The following is a 19,309-nucleotide window of genomic DNA, read 5'->3' on the forward strand; positions in this document are numbered from 1 at the left end:
TGCTGCTAATCGAAAGGTTGGTGGTTTGAACCTACCAGTGGCTGCACAGGAGAAAGATGTGGCAGTCTGCTTCCGTAAAGACTTACGGCCTTAGAAATCCTATGGGGGCAGTTGTACTCTGTCCTGTGGGGTCACTATGAGTTGGGATCTACTTGATGGCAATGGGCTTGGCTTGTGGTTTATCGGTCAAATTTACAAAAAGAAAAACTAGGGTTTCTGAACAATTCTGAGCACGCTCTGTAGCCAGTAATCTCACTAAGGCACGTTATTGCTTCTATATGTGTAAATATTTTTTTTTTTATATGTGTGCTCCGGTAGGTATTTTTTCATTTTTATTTTTTGTAGCAGAGCGGTTAAATGTAGGAGTGCAGCTATCAGGCAGAACTGGATTTGAGTGTTGGAAGAGGAGTGCCCTTGTTACTGGCCAGTGTCGCTCAGGACGAGCCTCCTCACTGGTAAAACGAGGAGATTATTAAGGAACCACCTCATAAGGTTACGGTGATGACTGAATTTAGATGCTGCATTCTAAGTCTTATCAGTACCTGGAAGATAGTAGGTGGTTAAAAAAATGAGGGCTGTAATACTGATATTATTATTATTAATAATAACTAGACTTAATAATCATAATATCAGTATTATACCCTGGTAGCATAGTGGTTAAGTGCTACGGCTGCCAACCAAAGAGTCGGCAGTTCGAATCCGCCAGGCGCTCCTCGGAAACTCTGTGGGGCGGCTCTACTCTGTCCTATAGGGCCGCTATAAGTCAGAATCGACTCAACAGCACTGTTTTTTTTTTATGCTACTATTTACTAATAACTGTACTACTGTCTTGGAAAAAGTACAACCAGAATGCTCCTTAGAAGCAAGAAAGGGGAGAATACATCTCACATACTTTGGACATGCTATCGGGAGGGACCAGTCCCTGGAGAAGGACATCATGCTTGGTAAATTAGAGGGTCATTGAAAAAGAGGAAGACCTTCAATGAGGTGGATTGACACAGTGGCTGCAACAATGGGCTTAAGCGTAACGATTGTGAGGATGACGCAGGACTTGGCAGTGTTTCACTTTGTTGTACACAGGGTCACTATGAGACGGAACTGACTCGACGGCACCTAACAACAACAACATACTCCTAATTATTATAATATCATTGTATTATTCAATATATTATTATCTTCACATTATTATTCATTAATCAGAGCAGCTATTTCCACACACAGAGGAAGCTCAGTTGAAGTGGAAGACAGATCACCACTCACATGAAGCTCTGGGTTTTCTGACTCAACAGACAATGTCCTTGAATGTCCCAACACCCAGTGCCCAGCACACCTTACCCCAGCTACAATCCCATGCTAGGAGAATAAAGAAACCTTGATCTGAATATCAAGACCACTGTGGATTTATCTTCACTGCCTTCTTTTTATACCAGACAACTTACTTCTCCACTCCTCTGTATCTACATGTGAGGCTAAGTATCAGAACATATCCTACCCGTCTGGAAGTGGTTGAATTAGAAATACCCTAAAAGTCTGGTTAAGTCCCTCTACCACTTTAACTCTTGAATCTCTCTTCTCTAAATGTGGGCTGACAGGGAGCTCAGTACATGAGTTTTAGGAGGGATCTGGGGAGCAAGAAACTGGGCAGCGGGGTGGGGGGTGGGGCTCTTGCAATGAAGATTTGGAATTGGGTTCCTATCTTGTTTTTCATCTTCACATGCACAAACCCATTTCAGAACTGCTTTAAAATGAAAGGGAACATGAGGCGAGCTCAACTTTTGAGAAGAACTTCTGAGGAGATAAGGCATGAGGTCTTCCTGAATGCTTCTGAGGTGTTCTTGCTCGGTGTGGGGAGTCTTGGCCTCCGAGTTGCTTTGCTGTCTCTTTGTGCATGTCCATTTAACAATTCTGGTATGCCTGGCTCAGAGTTTGCTCTCTTCAAGCACCCCGCTTATTTAGGGCTTTTCTGAACCCAACATCAGGCACTGCACCGGGCCTGTGGTGCGTCCTTGCTTCTTGGTGGGTTAAAGCAGAGGTTGTTTGGGGTGGCAGTTAAAATAAATGAATGGGTGTTGGTGGCGAAGTGGCGTCTACATGCCCCCCGCTGAAAAGGGTAGGTGCTCCTCAGCCACTGTTGCAATGTGAAAATGCAGACATTCTGGTGTGTCAACAGAAACTAGGAATCTGGATTTTTATGTGAACTATCACACTTTTAAAATGTGAGATGCTAATTTCAACTTAAAAAAATCACTCTACAAGACAAAAAATCTCTTCTGCGGGGCCAATATGTATGGCCTGTGGCCTCCAGTTTGCGACATCTGGCTTAAAGAGAGCAGAAAGCAAGATCGTTTGTCCTCCCTCAACCCCTAAAATAATATAAAAAACCTAACAATGGGTTTTGAAGGGACAAATTACTTACCTATTACCAGTGCTGCTGGGTCAGTTCTGATTCATAGCAACCCTACAGGACAGAGTAGAACTGCCCCATAGGGTTTCCAAGGCTGTAATCTTTAGGGGAGCAGACTGCCACATCTTCCTCCTGAGGAGCAGCTGGTAGATTTGAACTGCTGACCTTTCGGTCAGCTCTTAACCACTGTGCCACTAGAGCTCTAAACTGTGCTTAAAGCCTATTGCCTTCAAGTTGATTCCAACTCACAGCAACCCTACAGGGCAGAGTAGAACTGCCCCATAGGGTTTCTAAGGAGAAGCTGGTAGATTCGAACGTTCGACCTTTTGGTTAGCAACCAAGCTCTTAACCACTCCTCCACCAGAGCTCCCCAAACTGTGCTTAAAAATCTGTTGCTGTCGAGTTGATTCCGACTCATAGTGACTCTACAGGATGACAATTTTATGAGGGGGTTCTTTCTGAATAGCCTAGTTGCATGGAGGTGTCCAATGTGGGCAAACAACATACAACTAGGAATATGGAGACCCAGGTTGTCTTCCTAAAGTGCTGTGTGACCTTAGGCAAGTCTTCTAGCTACGGTTGCGAGTAGGGTGAGGCAAATGCAGTGCCCGGGGAACAAACTAAAGGGGGCACATACCTCATTCTCGTCCCCACCCTGCTCTCAACCTGTCTGTATCTTATCTGAACAACAGGAGGGTAGTCCTGGAGACAGCTCAGGTCCTTCCAGGGCCAGCCTAGGATAATGCAACTCAATTTCCAGAATTGGTAAGTGACATAAAAGAAGAGCAAGACCTTCAAGACAGCACACGCTGGTTATCTGCAGACCTTTTGGATCTACACGCAATTTAGCTGGGACAAGTGATTTATCACGGGCAGGCCACTCACTGGGAGATGAGAGCGTTTTCTGGAAGTGTTCCTGACATCTTTGGTCTGGCATTTTTGACAACTTACCTATTGAACTTCAGACTTGCTACTTACAGTCAGGAGACAATGTCTGAAAATCTTTTTTTCCTCTCTCACAATACTATTCAAAAAAAATTAAATATTTTATTAACCAGGATTTCTCATTTTTGTTTCATTAGTTCATACTCCTAATTTTTCTTTTCTCATTAATTAACCCTTTTCCTGACCCAGGATGGCGTGGTTTGAGCAGAAAGGTGCCTGGTGTAACCAGTGGAAGGATTGACTACCCTCAGCCTAGCTGGTAGGGGCTAGAAGCCTATGGCTCGAAGCTCCCCCACCAATAATTCCTGACCGACCACAGAGTCAGGAATGTAGTCTCGGCACATCTGGCTACAGCATAAGCACGGCTTACTTAGAAAAAGGTCACTCGAAGATGCAGTTAACACGCTGGGCTGCTAACCAAAAGACTGGAGGTTCAAGGCCACCATAGTTGCCTTGGTAGAAAGGCCTAGCAATCTACTTCCAAAAAACCAGCCATTGAAAACCATACGGAGCACAGTTCTACTTGATACACATGGGGTCATCGTGAGTCTGAGTTGACTCTATGGCAACTGGTTTTATTTACAAAGAATCTTGTACTGTATTTTTACACAAATAATATGTGCCTTCTGTGTTTGCCAACTGCGTTCTCCCTCCATGAAATATTTTTGTAAGTGCCACTATGCCAATTTTTTTTTTTTTTACATGTTGCTGTAAAAAAAAATTAGCACAGCATGCTTACAAAAATACCTTGAGGGGGCGAGGGTGTGGTTGGCAAACAGACATAGAAGGTGTGCGTTATTTGTGTAATAATATGGCATGTGAATCACCGAATGTATAGAACAGGTGGAAATTAAGGGCCAATGATTTGGGTAACAGAAGGGAGTCTGACTCACAGAAAGCCAACCCATAGTGACCTATAGGACAGAGTAGAACTGCCCCATAGGTTTCCAAGGAACGGCTGGTAGATTCGGACTGCTGACCTTTTGGTTAGCAGCCATAGCACAGAAAGTCAGGCCCTTCAGTTAAGAACCTGACATGTCATACAGAAAGCTGGGATTATATTTTTTGGGGAACGTCTGGAGAATGGACCCCCAAAACTGTTGAGTGCCAGTGTCAACTGGTAACAGCCAGAGTGAGAATAAAGCATCTCTAGGACTACATATGGAGTCCCTGGGTGGCACCATTGGTTAAGCACTCAGCTACTAACCAAAAGGTTGGCGGTTTGAACCCACCCAGAGGCATCTTGGAAGGCAGGCCTGGGGATCTGCTTCTGAAAGGTCACATCCTTGAAAACGCTATGGAGTACAGTTCTACTCTGAACACACGGGGTCACCGTGAGTTGGAAATGACTTGATGGCAACTTTTTTTTGGTCAGGGCTACATAAAATTCACTGCAAAAAACAGGATCATTTTCTTTTCCTGTGAGTTTGAACTGCCATCAGCTTTGTGGGGACCGGTTCACGGCGTAAATCGAATCACAAGGTCAATTTCATGAGCTTGTGGGAGGCCCCGACATTCTCCCTGGCAGGACTGTGGTCACTGATGGTTGGCCCAGCTCTGTTCTTGGAGATGGTTCACACTGCAGCACACTTTGGCCACAATTTGGTGGGGGTCAAGCACCGAGAGAGCCCTGGCATCACAGATAAAAATGGCAGCTTGGAAGAATGGTTAATCACACAGTCTTTCCCTGGCTTTCAGAATCCTGGCTCTGTTGCTTACTAGTTAAGCAGTTACTAGGCTTCTCTGAGGTGGTATACTCCTCTGTAGAATGAGGGCCATCATATAATAGCTTCAGCAAGTAGTCGTGAGGACACAGAGTGTATGTAAAAGCACTAGGTTTAGTGCTGGGTACAGAAAAACAATAGCTGCAACTATGAGGATGGCACAAAGCAGGACAACGTTCTGTTCCGTTACAAGTAAGGATGCCATGAGTCTGAGCCAATGCTATGGCAACTAACAACGACAGCACAGAGTAACTGCACAATGAATGCTAGCTATTATCATCATCACTATGATTTCTGCCTTGTAGTCAAGTGAAACAGTCTCCTGGGTGGCACAAACGGTTAGGCTCTTGACTACTACCCAAAATGTTGGCGGTTCAAACCCACCCAACCTTGGAAGAAAGACCTGGTGATCTGCTTCTGAAAGGTCACAGCCTTGAAAAACCTATGGGGCAGTTCTATTCTGTACATGTGGGGTCCCCATCAGTCAGAATCAACTTGAAAGCAATCAACAACAACAAGTTGAGTGGAAGCCTTGAGAAGTTTTGCCCATCATAAACATTTATTCTTACTTCCTTCTTTGACTACCTGAGAAGGCGGGGTGGTGGCTCTCTTCCTTTGTCCACTATGCTCTGTGCTGGGCACTCTTTTCCCCATTGGACATAAGCCAAAAATGGGGTTTAGATGGGCAGATTTCACAGAGTGCATTCTAAACTTATGATACTTCCTTTCTCTTACAGCCAGCGGTTCCCTCCCAGGCTCACCTCCTAAATTCTCATTCAATATAACTGGTGAAAACAACCTTGGCCTCAGTGGAGAGTTTTACAGGATATCCATCTATAGGAAGGATGGAATAACTGGGCTATCCCATGTAAACTATTTCCACTAGTATTTGAGGACCAAAAACTTCATTTTGAGAAAATGTTCCGTGAGATAATCATGAGTTTCCTAGAATCCTTGTTTTCTACTTCATATTGTTTAAATTAAAAGATAAAAATGCACCTGACCTATCCTATTCTGTCTTCTTAATCTATATATAGACTGTGAAGCTTTAGATACTTAAGAAACACCTTTCCGGGGATATGGCGTTTTGAACTCTCCTCTCTCTCACACTCTCTGAGGAATGTATTAAGGTAACGTACGATGTCCTCACTTGGTTCCTATTTATTATGTCATTGTCAAGATTCTTTATGGTGCCTAAGTTGTGATTACAGAGAAGTGTTATCAACTGTGGATGTGTGGATGAGATCTTGAAGGCCTGGGGATGGGGAGGGGAGGTTTTTTAAATGGAGATGTCAGCTCCAGCCAATTTCAGAATGGCTCACCATGAAGATTGATGGTGTCAAAGCTGTGTGCCTCTGCTGGAAATTCAAAACCCATGGAATAACTGATTATGATTAATTTTAAGTACTTAGCTGTGTGAAGCCAAATGAGGGCATCTTTAAAACAAAGCTATTGATCTGGCTTTATTTGGAATTGAGAAGATAAACTAATCAGATTCTGTCAGCTCTTTGCAACGACAGGGAATGAGAACTTCTTTTGTTACCTCCCACCTCCCCCCATAGGTTCTTAAGTCTCCAGTTTGAGAGAGCTGGTATACCTGGGTACCAATATATATTTTTTAAGATTAAAAATCTGAGGAAAGAGGAGCTGTCCAACTCTGTCTCAGAGAAGGGGTGAAGGAGATAAAGCCACGGTGGGGAGAAAGCTCCACCAAAAAAACAACCCCAAACCTGTTGCTATCAAGTAGATTCCAATTCATGGCAACCCCATTTGTTACAGAGTACAACTGTGCATCATAGGGTTTTCTTGGCTGTGATCATTATGAAAGCTGATCATTAAACCTTTCTTCTGTGGCACTGCTGGGTAGGTTTGAACCACCCAACTAACCCTTTTGGTTAGTTGTTGAGTACAAACCCTTTTGTGGCACCCAGAGAAAGTTAGGGAAGCAGAAGCACCTCCTATGTAGAACATAAGTCGTCTCTTCTTAAAGTCGAGGAAACAGAAACTCAAGAGAGGTTAAGTAGTTACCCAAAGTCCTCTGGCCCCTACAATTCCACACCTAGGTGTGTCTGACTGGAAGGCTCCCTTCTCTACCCCAGATTGCCTTCTTGGCTGAGGTGAAACCACACCACTCCCAGTACAGAGGTCTAACATGCAGCTGTCAAGTCATCACAGCTGTTTCATGGCAGCCTGTTGGTGACTTCCATTTCCCGGTCCCTTCCCAAGGAATTTTCTTATTGTTCTTATTCTCTCTTGCAAGGGAGTAAAAAGGTGATATGCTCCTAGCAGCCCTTTCTACAAAGGCTTTTCTTAGGGAGGGAAAATTGTGCCTCTCCTTCTCAGCCCTAGCCTCCCTCTAAGAGAAGTCCTCGGTTACTAAATTTGGGCTGGCATCCTTTTCCTAGCAGACATATATTTGTTGCCGGTTCCGGGGTCAGAGTTTGGGTGAGGAAAGACCATCCATCTTAAGAATGACAACCTGACCTCTGGCTGTATGTCCTGCTTTTTCTGTACTAGGAATTCTTGGCTTTCATCAGATTTCAAGCAGCTTGCAGCATCAGCATCCCCCCTTATTTCCCGTGATTCCTCTTGGAATCACCTTCATCTCAACAATGTGGAGATGATACTGCCTGCGGGGCCAGGTGGAAGGAAGACCTTCCTTCCCTCCTTTTTCCTTCATGTACAAAGAGACACTGTAATATATTCATTCATGCATTTGTTTGACATTCATTCATTCTTCTAGAAGTCAGAGACTGGTAACCCGTGACTATGTAATTTTTTATTTAGGTGGATGCTCAACAAATCCTACTTTCTTGTCGTTCCCTGGATAGAATTGTACCACCTGAATTATTTTTAGAACCAAGCAATTATAGAACTTGGCAAGGGGACATCACCTCCAAGATATAGCAACCAATCCCTTCATTTTACAAATAATAAAATTGAGGCTCGGAGAGCTAAAGGGACTCGCCCAAGGTCACCCAGCCAATTAGTGGCAGAATCAGGACTAAACCACAAGTCTCCTGACACAAGTTAGACTATGCTTTATTGTCTTCCTCTGGGTGTTTTCCCAAATCAGGGGCAGCTTGAAGTGTAGCTTTCAGTGAGGACAATCAAAATGTTTTCTTACACAATTCAACTTTAGTTTGAATGACCCCAAGGCGACTCCCAGTAGACTTTCCTCCCCAGAAACCATGTTTCCTTAGTTATACTCATTGGAAAATACAGAATGGAGAAAGACAGCTACACATTTTTCTCCACAAGGTATTAGGGGTAGGACTATGGGGGGGCCACCCCCTCATGTCTGTCTTTTTTTTTTTTTTTTTTTAATTTTTCTGCCACTTTAAGGTTACTGCTTAAAGTTTGAATATAAAACCCTAGGTGAGATTCCAGAAGCAGTGGCAATGACTAGACTTTACCAGGCTGTTTGGCATTTCTTCTCGTCCTGTGCCAAGGTCCCTTTCTGATTCAGGGCGCTAACCCCGCTCCCATTTCCCTGGACCTATAACCTGTCTCTCCGCATGCCCACTCTCACACAGACTCCCCGGATGCTCTCTCAGGCGCTGGGGGGCTACTCCAGCCCATCTGCTTTACCCAGCAACAAATACAGCGGGAGCATCATTGGGGGAGAAAGGACTCAGCTGAGACTTAATTAGCAGGAACCCCAGTTCGTGGGAGGTGAGAAATCACACTTTGCTGCCTACAAACACTTTGGCCAAGGTGAGCCTGAGGGAATCTCCTGTTCCCAATTTTAACAGCACTGCAGCAGAAGACACCGAGATGCATCTACATGGACCCCCCTGCATACACACTCCCCCTCTCTCCTCCTCACCCGGACACACACACACACTCGCACACACAAGGCAACGATCGCAGAATCAACTCACAGGATCTCCAAATCGCGCAGTGCTCGGAAGGCTCCATCTTCAATGCAGCTGATGTGGTTGTTGTCCAGTTGCCTGTGGAAAAGCAAGGGGACAGCATGAGGGCTGAGTGGGGGCAGTGCCGGGGAGCCAGGCAGCCCGGGCTGGGCGTCCCTGGCCACCGAGCGCCTGTCCCTCCACCCCCTTGCAGGCTCTGCTCGTCCCCGCCAGGAGCTCGTGCCGAGCCAGCCTGTCTGCCACGCTGCTCCGTCTCTCCTCTCTGACTGTCTGAGAGAACTGCACAGACGAGCACACCAAAGGCTGTCAGGTCTCAGTAAATATTAATTGCGCATTTTTTTTTTTTTTTTTAGGCAGAAGGGAGTAATTTCATTACATTAGGGCATCCAATCCATTACGAGCTTTTACCGTCATGTCACTGAAACAATTTCATTAAACTAAAGGCCTGTAAATCATCGGAGGTCACTGCTCTGCCCTCCGCGACCTCCCAGAATGCTTTCCTCCTCTCTCCCTCTCCCTCTCCTCCCTTTTACTGGAAGTTGCAGTCTTCGGCTCTGACACAGTGCTAAATCTCAAGGCTTTATCTGCCCAAGAGCGGCAAGGGTGCATGGGGAATATACCAATTCCAAATTAGACTCAACTAATCTAATTTTATAGTCTTTTTATTATTCTAAGCACCAAATGTCTGTGGTGGTTTGATGCCTCCTGCTCTGTGATGGGGCCCATCTGGTAGGTCATTCTATGGAAGCATTTTCTGACTAAATACAGATTCCCTCAAACTGCACCAACCATCATTAACATTAAAGAAATCCATTGACGGAAGGGCTTATGGCGGGGAGAAAAAAAAGTATCGTTATTGCCTTAAAGATGTACCACTTACATTTAAATTGGGGAGAATTAAATGCACCTATTTCAGCCTTTTTTAAGAATTTCCCTTTCTATCCTATGAGTATGAAAATAATGTCTTTTAAAAAAGACCGCTTAACTAATATACCTTTCATTTGGGGCTTAGGTATTTTGGTTGAAGGAAAATAATATAAATTATATGTAAAGCAAAATATATAATGATATGTAAGTCAGGATATTTACTGTGAAGATACCCCAACTTAAATATCATATATAACCCCTTTGATTTTTTTAAAGAAGATGTGATACAGAAAATGGTTATTAACACAAGATTGTCTATTGTACTTTGTCTGCAAAGTATATCACCGTCTTTGGCCGGGCTGGCCAAAAAAGAGAGGGCTGTACTGAAAACACTCCTTTATAGATTTTTTTTTTCCCCCTTTTCTCTCAGAACAAATAAAATCCTCTCAGGTGAAGAGATTTCCTGTTACTACAATTGTTACTTGTTACTCTCACTAATTCATCCCAAGACAACTCTCCGCAAAAAGGGCAGCAAAGTTGGGTAAGTCACCCCCATAGAGGGCTTCATATTTTGCAGAAGGAATGCAGAATTAAAGTTAAAATACTATTGTCACTGAAAAATGAGATGTAGGATTATGGCGACGCACATGAACGAAGTACGTACAATTGGAGCGATAATCGTGTCTCACAACAGACGGCACTGCTATGATATTGTAGGGAATTGCATCATCTCAACAGACAGGATACAAGAGTTAGACATTTAGGATTTAAAACAAAACAAAACAAAACAAAACAAAACCAGGAAATGGGTATCTCAAGAAGCAGAAGCATCCCTTAGGTTGATGAGTTCTATATCTTTGATGAAGCGTTCAAGGTTCTTGCTGATGCCACATGGGATCTCACTGAGTCCTCCTTGCCCCAAATTCTCCAGGAAGCCTTCTTAATGTTAGCCTGCTGAACATCTTTTTCATGGGTTTCTCGCAAGTGTCGGGCTGCTGATTCCCTGCAGAGGTTCTATTAAGACAGTCTAGTACTGCCATCCAGCTTCTAGATTTATCGTCCATTTAAGGGCCGATAAATCAACTACCCCTGCCCCACGCCAAGGCCACCAAGCCTTACCAAGCATAAATGCTGTGGACTTAGCTTTTGGCTCCAAGAAACTTCTCAATGAACCTGCTGAATTCGGCAAAAACGGCACCATCCGCCTAAGGCGAAAAGTATCTAAATCATCAAATTGGGACGTCTGCCGCGGTGTGCAGAGACGACGGTAATTTGTGGTGCATCTGTTTTTGAGCAGACATTTGGAGAAGTCCTTTCTACTCCTGTGTTATTTATTTGCTGGATTTATGAAGACTTTTCCACTCCTTGTCTTTTTCAAAGCACCAGGAACCAAACAGGACACACTTTAAATGTACAGAATTTTATGGGAAAAGATGAAACCTGCAGGGGCGAAGAAAAAGTCCCAGGAAGAACCGAAAAAATGAAGTGGTGGAAGGAGATTTAAAAAAGGAAAGAAAGAGAGATGGGAAAAAGATAGAAAAAAATATCCACTCCTCCATGTCCCATCAGGGTCTCTGCAACCCAGGAGACTGAAGCAGTGGGGACAAAGAGTCTCAGTGGAGTGCCATGATCATTTTAAGTTTAAAAGGAGAGATGTCTAATATACTATCAATTATGTGATGTTTAACTATTTTCACTGGCAGCACAAACTGACACCTAACTGTTATTGGCAACAAGGAAACTGAGCTTTAACTATAAATACAAGCATCTCTATGGTGCATTTGGAAGACAATTTTAAAACATATGAAATGTATCAAAATTTAAAATATTTATGCTTAAGTGTGCTTGTCTAGAGGACATTTATTATAAGTAGAATTGTCTCCTTTTGTTGTTGCTATAGATCTATAAACAAGAGCTGTATCCCAGCCTCGATCAATAAAGAGCCATTCTTAAAACACACCATTACATAGCAATGTGATCCCAACGCGGGTCCAGTCGGACAAACGAAACTGCAAAGGTTACTTTACTTTCCAGCTCTCATGCCTTCATAGCACCAAGCATCAGAGTGTTAAAAAAAAGAAAAGAAAAGAAAAAAAAAGCCTAATCAATTGTCTACAATCATTCCTGATACATTGGGCAAATAGCTAGGTCCCTAAAACAAAATAAATACACACTTGGCTTAGATAAGGTTTCTTTTTCTTTCTGAAATTACAGCCCAGAGACACAAAAATTAGTCTAAAGCACGGAGAGGGGTGTGCGAAATATACACAAGCCTAGCTTTTCTTCGAGCGTGTTTGAATGGAGCACTACTAAACACACAGAGAACCTTCCGGAGCTGAGGCCATGGCATTTGACTTAGCAGTCTGCTTCTGGGGGTCGATGGGACCAGAGGCCGCTGATGTGTGTTCTAAGTTCTCATGTCAGAGGTCCACACTGTGCCTTTGAAAGAGCTCATTCAATGACCCTCTCCAAAACAAATCAGAAAACCCGCTGCCCACCCTGCACCAAGCACACCATCGCTCAGGAGGCAATGCGCAAAAGGAACTCAGCAGTTTAGGACGCCTAACAGCTCCCTTTCTTTTCTTCCTTGGCAATAAGAAGTGTATTTCCCACTGCTACTGGATCCTTTCTTATCACACAAAATAACCTTCCTGGGGCCTAGCACAGTGCCTGGTCTTTGCAAGTGGTCACTAAAGATTGCGGAACAAGTCTTCCTATTGATGGTGTGCCAGGCTGAGCTGGACCATATGGAATAAAAGCTGTGAGCCACGAGCCATACTGTCCTGGCTGTGACCCTACGGACCTACTAGTAACAATCATGAGTAATGACCGAGCTTTCCTCTATGCCCACATGGGGCTAAGTGCCTTCCAGGCTTCCTGAGACCCAGGGTGCACTTGGGAAGGAGAGTAGGAAGAACGTGAGCTCCCTATGGGCACAGGGTGAAGAGAAGGAGCAGAAGGGCAGTGGATTGAGGGAGGGCTCGCTACTTTTTGGAGGCAACTTTAGTTGCCCTTTAAAAAGAATTCTTAGTTTGGTTTACATTCTCTTGCCTGGGAATAAGCCGAGCAGCCCCCAAATGTTCATAATATTAAATGAACTGCTCTGATTTTCCTGGGAAGCTCAGATTTCAGCAAACAATGTATTAAAATGGTTCCAGAGCCCATTTAGAAAGCAACTCTTAGTCAAGAAGCAAATGTGGATGCCCTGAAAAGAGCTTTCTGACTACGGTATTTTTATACTCTGAGAAGATAAACAAGTCAGAAAGGAAAGCCAGCATGAGCGAGGGCTTAAAATAATCTCCACAAATAGCAGACGGGGAGACTGCACTTTTATAAGAATTCCCATTCATAAGTATAATATACTCCTATTATCATAGTACGCATCTCTTTCAATTACAACTTCAAATTTCATCATTGAAGCAGGATGAAAACATTTTTGTGGTTCAGCAATTTAAAGAAGCGCACCTAAATCCTGGGGTTAAAGATAAAACAAAACAAAACATACATACACACAAAACTGACTACAACAGTAAAAGCAATCCATGTTTCTCCCAACAATCAGAAAAAGGAGGAGGAGGAAGGGGAGGAGGAGACGAGAAAAGGAAAGGAAAGGAAGGAAGAAGAAAGGAAAACAAAAACTCATGATTCCAACGATGTATCTGAGTCCCAGTGAGGAATACTTTGAAAATAGAAATCTCCTGAAAAACAGGCATTGACGATCTGGAAGAAACGTAGAATTCCCAACAAGTCATCTAGATGCAAGATCTACACACTGGGGCACATCCAGGACTGTTGACTTCTCATCCAGATGTTTTGGCAGCCTCAGCCTCTGGTCAGATGAATGGTTAAGCTGTGAGCCACAGGACACTGTCACTCCAGGGCCCCAAACCCAGGAGTAGCAATTTGCTCTAGGATTTCAGCTAGAGCCGCTGCGGTTCTAAGGAGCTAAAGCACAGCACCTTTTGGAGTTAAATAGCTGGCTAATTTCTGAACAAAACTATCCACACAAAACACGCAAAAGAGACAGAAGGACTTCCGCGTGAAGTCCACAAGTGAAGCCTTACCAGGAATTCAGAACAAGTCTATGGTCTCAGAATCCAACAATTAAATAGCCCGTGAGAGCAACTGGGCATCGTTAGATGTCCGCACTGTATCAAGTGCCCGAGAGATGGAATGAAGTATGAGACTTCCTTTGAAAATATTTGGAAGAAGGTTACCACTTGTGGGCGTTTACATCTCAATTATCTTAAGAGGTATAAAAGGATTCTAAACACTGAGCTAACTTGAATTTGTTTTTGATGAAATATGTCTGTCCACACACACACATATTTCAGGTGAACTACTTTTTCTACACCGAAGAGAAACAGAATGTTGCAACTCTAAAAACCTGGGGAATCCCTGTTTTCATGAAACAAATCAGAAGACAAAATGTGAAGTCGCCTTGACACGCTCTTTCTTTTCTCTCTATTATCCAGTTGTCCTTTAAACCCCAAACAAGAAATCCGGTAATGCCTCTGAAGGCTGTTTTTTTTTTTTTTATGACAGTTTAAGATTCTAAAAAAATCATTATTGAAGAACAAATTATAGAAGCATTTGTCTGCTGCCGGCTGGGGTCTTCAAAAGAAAAGAAAAGAAAAAAAAAAAAAAACTCAAGGTTATTTTAGCTGGAAAAAGGAAAAAAATGTACGTTCAAAAGAAATGCATACACTTCATATAATTGAGTACTGGTCACACTTTGCAGGCAAATCAAACACTTGATCTAAGCCACAATCTGCTAATGAAATGTTACTACTTCTCATTATTAAGGAGCTACTGTAATGCCACATTAAAATAATATCTCAAATGAACAAAAAGAGGTGAATCTATCATTTTGCACATTTTGTACACTTGTCCACCAGACCTGAGAATACATGCATCGAGTTCAGTTTACAGATCGATGAATTATTTAAGCATCCTCGCAGACCCCTGTCTACAGAACTGACGCTTTATGCCTATTTTTTCTACATACATAATTACACGTAATATCTCCCTATTATATGCAGGTAAATGCAAAGATACGAGATAGGTAAAGCAAATGATTATGGACCTCTGAAATTTAATGTGCATTTATCCATATCCAGTCACATTTACAGAAATATGTCGGTAATTAAGTGATTGTTAGCATTCTAGAAACTTCGACCAACGAAACCTACTTGGTAAGGGGCATAGTCCTAGGTTAATTAAGCTCACTAATCAGAACGTCTTGCCTAGAACTTAGTTTAAAATGGACGCATGAATCTATTTTAACAAGCATCATTATGCATACTTTGCCACATGGCTAGCATAATGCCTTTTATTTAGTATATATAATACTGCCGCTCAACATATGCAACTTCTCAGCAGGAGGAAAACCGCATCCTCTCTAGTAGATGCTCCGGAAAGCACACTCTGCAATAATGCAAACACAGATGATGGATTGGTAACACAGAGGCACACCAGACCTGGGAGAATCAACGGAGGCTTTGGGCTTCGCTGGGAAATACCAATAACTCCGCTTCTGTGTTTACATAGTTTCCTGTATGTTGGAGTTTGGCAAATGAATTTGTGATGAAAATGTAGGGGAAAACACTCCTTGCCAACCAATTTTGCATTAAGATTAGTTATTGGGATAAAGCTGAGCTCCCACTGAATTTGGAGGCGTTTAAATTTGAAATGAATCTCTGGCATTTCTAGATAAATAAAACAACAATAACAAAACAAAAAGCGAAATCAAACTGAAACATCTCATATCTATGATGAGAGTGCTTCATTTGTTTTCCAATAACTTGTAGACTCGGGGACTAAAATGAAAGTGTGGTTTCTGTTTGCAAAATGTGCCCTTACATTTTGAAAAAAAGGCTTGCCTCAAATCCACCTGTTTTTTTTTTTTTTTTTCGTGTGTGTGCCAATCTGATATTAGGACCAAAGGGCTTTATACCTAGGGTGACCAACTTGCCAAGATTTGCCCAGGACTTTCTCTGTTTGGAAACGCTGATGGTGGAGTGGTTAAGAGTGACACCTGCTAATCAAAAAAAGGTCGGCAGTTTGAATCTACCAGGTGCTCCCTGGAAACCCTATGGGGCAGTTCTACTCTGTCCTCTAGGGTTACTATGAGTCGGAATCAACTTGACGGCAATGGGTTTGGTTTTTTTGGTTTTTCCTGTTTTAGCACTGAAAGTTGCCATCTGTTCTAAGAAACCCATCAATCCCAGGCAAACTATTATAACCCTGGGGCTGACTCAGTTGGAAATAGATTTATACTCAGTGCATCATTCCTTCACATTGTGTCCCTAATCCTTAAAATGACTGTTCATGAACTTGGCATTCAGGCACAATGGCTCTAAAAAGCTCCTTACTGCATCCTCCACAAAATGAGCTGTTCCTTTACAAACCCACCTGCACTGAGGCATGTAGGAGCCCTGGAAGTGGCTGGAATGTTCTCACATCAATTCTCAACCTTCTTCATTGGGGATGTAATGTCTTTGTAAGAAGTATCTGTGTTTTACTCGCCGGCCTTGCTGATGTCACGAATACTCAGAGGCCGAACAAATAAATGGCTGTCTCCATAGCGATTGGGGCAGGTTTGTGGTTTCCCTAGTTACACTCTTGAGCGATAACCATCTGCGGTTCCTCCCTGGCAGAGGTGCAGGAGGAGAAAGGGAGTGAGACACCGGAAAGATGAAATGTGCTTTTGTTAACAGGCATGAAAAGTTATCTCCCACATCTCTGGTTTTTACTCCTTTTCTAAATCAACCAGCATAAACTGTAGCGGATCTCTGCTCCATGGGGATTTCAGAAATTTCCCCATTGGAAAACAGAGATAAACTAGACCAGCATATGAATATGACCAATGAGCACAAGTTAGAGCAGAGGTGTTTCTTCCTAGACAGGAAAGGCCGAAACAGATGCAGGCCCTGGTGGCCAGGTTAGATGCTGGTTTTCAGTCAAATACAGGATCATAAGCATCACCACTCTGGGCTGAAGCCCTGGCTCAGCCTGGCCTGGGGATCTCTCCCTGACGGGGCACTATGACTGCATCGAGGGAGAGCAGGGATTGCCTCTTTCCTTAGCCCTTGAAAGATCTTTGTTTCCTTTTAAAAGAATCACACAGATCTCTTATCTAGAAATTCAACTCAGTTGTTCTTGAATTAATTCATATTTCCAGTCCATACTAACTAATCCTTGGAGGCTCTCAACATATGCTACCCAGTCTTGGCAAAACAGAAGACTAGGGCTCTAGTAATTTCTGACTGTGAACTAAGTCATTCATGTTCATGTCCCCAAGTCTCAGTTTCTTCATCTGTAAAATGGAAATAATATCTAGCCCAAAAGGAATTTTGAGTATTAAAGAAATGGAATACAAGTACTCTGAAAATGTATTTGTATCACTGTTTAATTTTATTTGCTTTCAAACAGATAATATCTAATACAGGAATTTGTTTTAGATAATCTCTAAGGTCTCTTTCAACTCTGAAGTTTTATGGCCTGAGATGGACTTCTCATGAGATTCTTAAGAAAAAGTTCCTGTTCATTTTACCCAGATCCTTCCGTGATTTGAGCCTATCTCTTCTTCCTCATCCCAGACCACGGAATCTATTCTTTGAGGTACTTAATATACTTTTTCTGGACTGAGGGTCGCAGCTCAGACTCACATGGTTTTTGTACTTCACCAGCTGATGAGGCTGAAATACAAGACGTTACTGAAAACCTACACCAAAAAAAAAAAAAAGAGGACAAATTTTTTTTTTCTCTTACTGAGTGAACGATGCTGACATGTGAACATAGTCACAATTCCCACAGGTGAGAACCACTAAGGATGGTGATTGCAAAATTAATCCCATTTCTTCATGGATATTTTCAATTAATAACCAATGAAGTAATGTATTGAGTACCTAAAAATGCCAAATGCCACACCACAATCTAGTCAACACTATGGTGTATAGTGTCCTGTCCTTAAGAAGTTTATAGGAGGGGGAAGAATTCTTAACATTCTAATCTGTATATGAACTTTCAGTGACTCTCTGTGGCCTACACTATAAATTTTAACAATGACCTCAACAACACAACCACAATAATAATTGCACATACCACTTATTCATCATTTGGTAGGCATCAAGTATTGAACTGAGTACCTTCCATGTCTGCTATTGATTGAATTACGTTCCTCCCAAAATTTATGTTGAAATCCTAACTCCTAGTATCTGTGAACATGACCTTGTTTGGAAGTAAGGTCTCTGAAGATGTTATCAGTTAACACGAGGTTGTACTGGAGTAGGGTGGTCCTAATCCATTGTAAGTGGTATCCTTATAAAAGAGGAGATGAGACACAGACACAGATGGGTGGCCACATGAAGATGCATCTACAAGCCAAAAAACATCTGGGGCTACGAGAAGCTTAGAGAGACAAAAAAGGATCTTCCCTTAGAATCCTTAGAGAGAACATGGCCCTGCCAACACCCTGAATTTGGACTTCTAGTCTTCAGAACTGAGAGACAATACATTTTTGTTGTTTGAAACCACCTACTTTGTGGTACTTTGATATGGCAGCCCTGGGAAACTACAATGTTTCATGTCAGTTGGCTCTCACAACGACACAGCCACTGTTTTACAGAAGAGGAAACTGAGATACTGAGGGTTAGATCTTTAAGCTCAGCTTCGAACCTAGGTCTGTCCATGATTGTAATGACGTGGTGATGCTGCTTCTCTGTCAACAGCCCAGACTCCACAGCACGGCCTTAAAGGCCCTCGTGTATCTCTTCCTCCGCGGCTCTTTACCCAGCATATGAATGTACCAAGAACTTCCATGTTTCCATGCCTTGCTCATGCTGTTCCATTCCCTCTCCTCTGTATGGGAAATTCCTTCCCATCCATCAAGTCCCCCCCAAAGGCCACATTTTCTGTGAAAACTTCTTGTACAGACTTTAGCTAAATGAACTGCTCTCTCAAAACTCTCATGACCCTTTGGCCATCCCTCCATTCAAGCACTTATTTGACAGCATTAGGACTAGGTATGAACATATAAGGAAACTGAGGTTCAGAGAGGTCATGTAACATCATCAAGGGAACTTTGCTAATACACGGCAGAGTCAGGTTCAAACCTAAGTCTTCCTCATCCAGAATACCTGGGGCTTATTCGCCTTGCTATTCCACCTCCCTCTGACCTTCAAAGTGCAAAGACACGGAACTTATGACTCTGGTCTGACCTTAGTTACCTTAGGCTGGGAAGAGACTGGTGGGAAAAGTTGTTATCAGCCTTGGTATTATCACTGGGACTCAGTTGCTTTCATTGGCCTGCAGGCATTCTTCCCCAGAAGCTGGGGGGTGAGGGTAGCACATTCAACAGTGCCTCTGTCTTTTTCTCTCTCACTTAGCTTCCCTGGGAATCCCAGGCCATTTGACTTTTTAGGGTCATCCAGGAAGGAGATTGGTTTTAGCTTTCATCACAGAGGATAATGGTCAGGCGCCTCTACCTT

The 19,309-nt window shown here is 42.9% G+C and overlaps 1 protein-coding gene across 2 annotated transcripts in view; it reads right to left on the bottom strand.

Annotated features, from left to right (window-relative positions):
* The window catches only part of SLIT3 (slit guidance ligand 3), a 754,510-nt gene that overhangs the window by 186,278 nt on the left and 548,923 nt on the right, over window positions 1-19,309 (bottom strand). For both annotated transcript variants that reach the window (XM_064279080.1, XM_064279081.1), the window contains exon 6: window positions 8,958-9,029. In XM_064279080.1, the coding sequence (XP_064135150.1) occupies window positions 8,958-9,029 (72 nt within the window). The remainder of the gene's footprint in view (window positions 1-8,957; window positions 9,030-19,309) is intronic.

The sequence above is a fragment of the Loxodonta africana genome, chromosome 2 (genome assembly GCF_030014295.1).
Source record: "Loxodonta africana isolate mLoxAfr1 chromosome 2, mLoxAfr1.hap2, whole genome shotgun sequence".
NCBI lineage: Eukaryota > Metazoa > Chordata > Mammalia > Proboscidea > Elephantidae > Loxodonta > Loxodonta africana.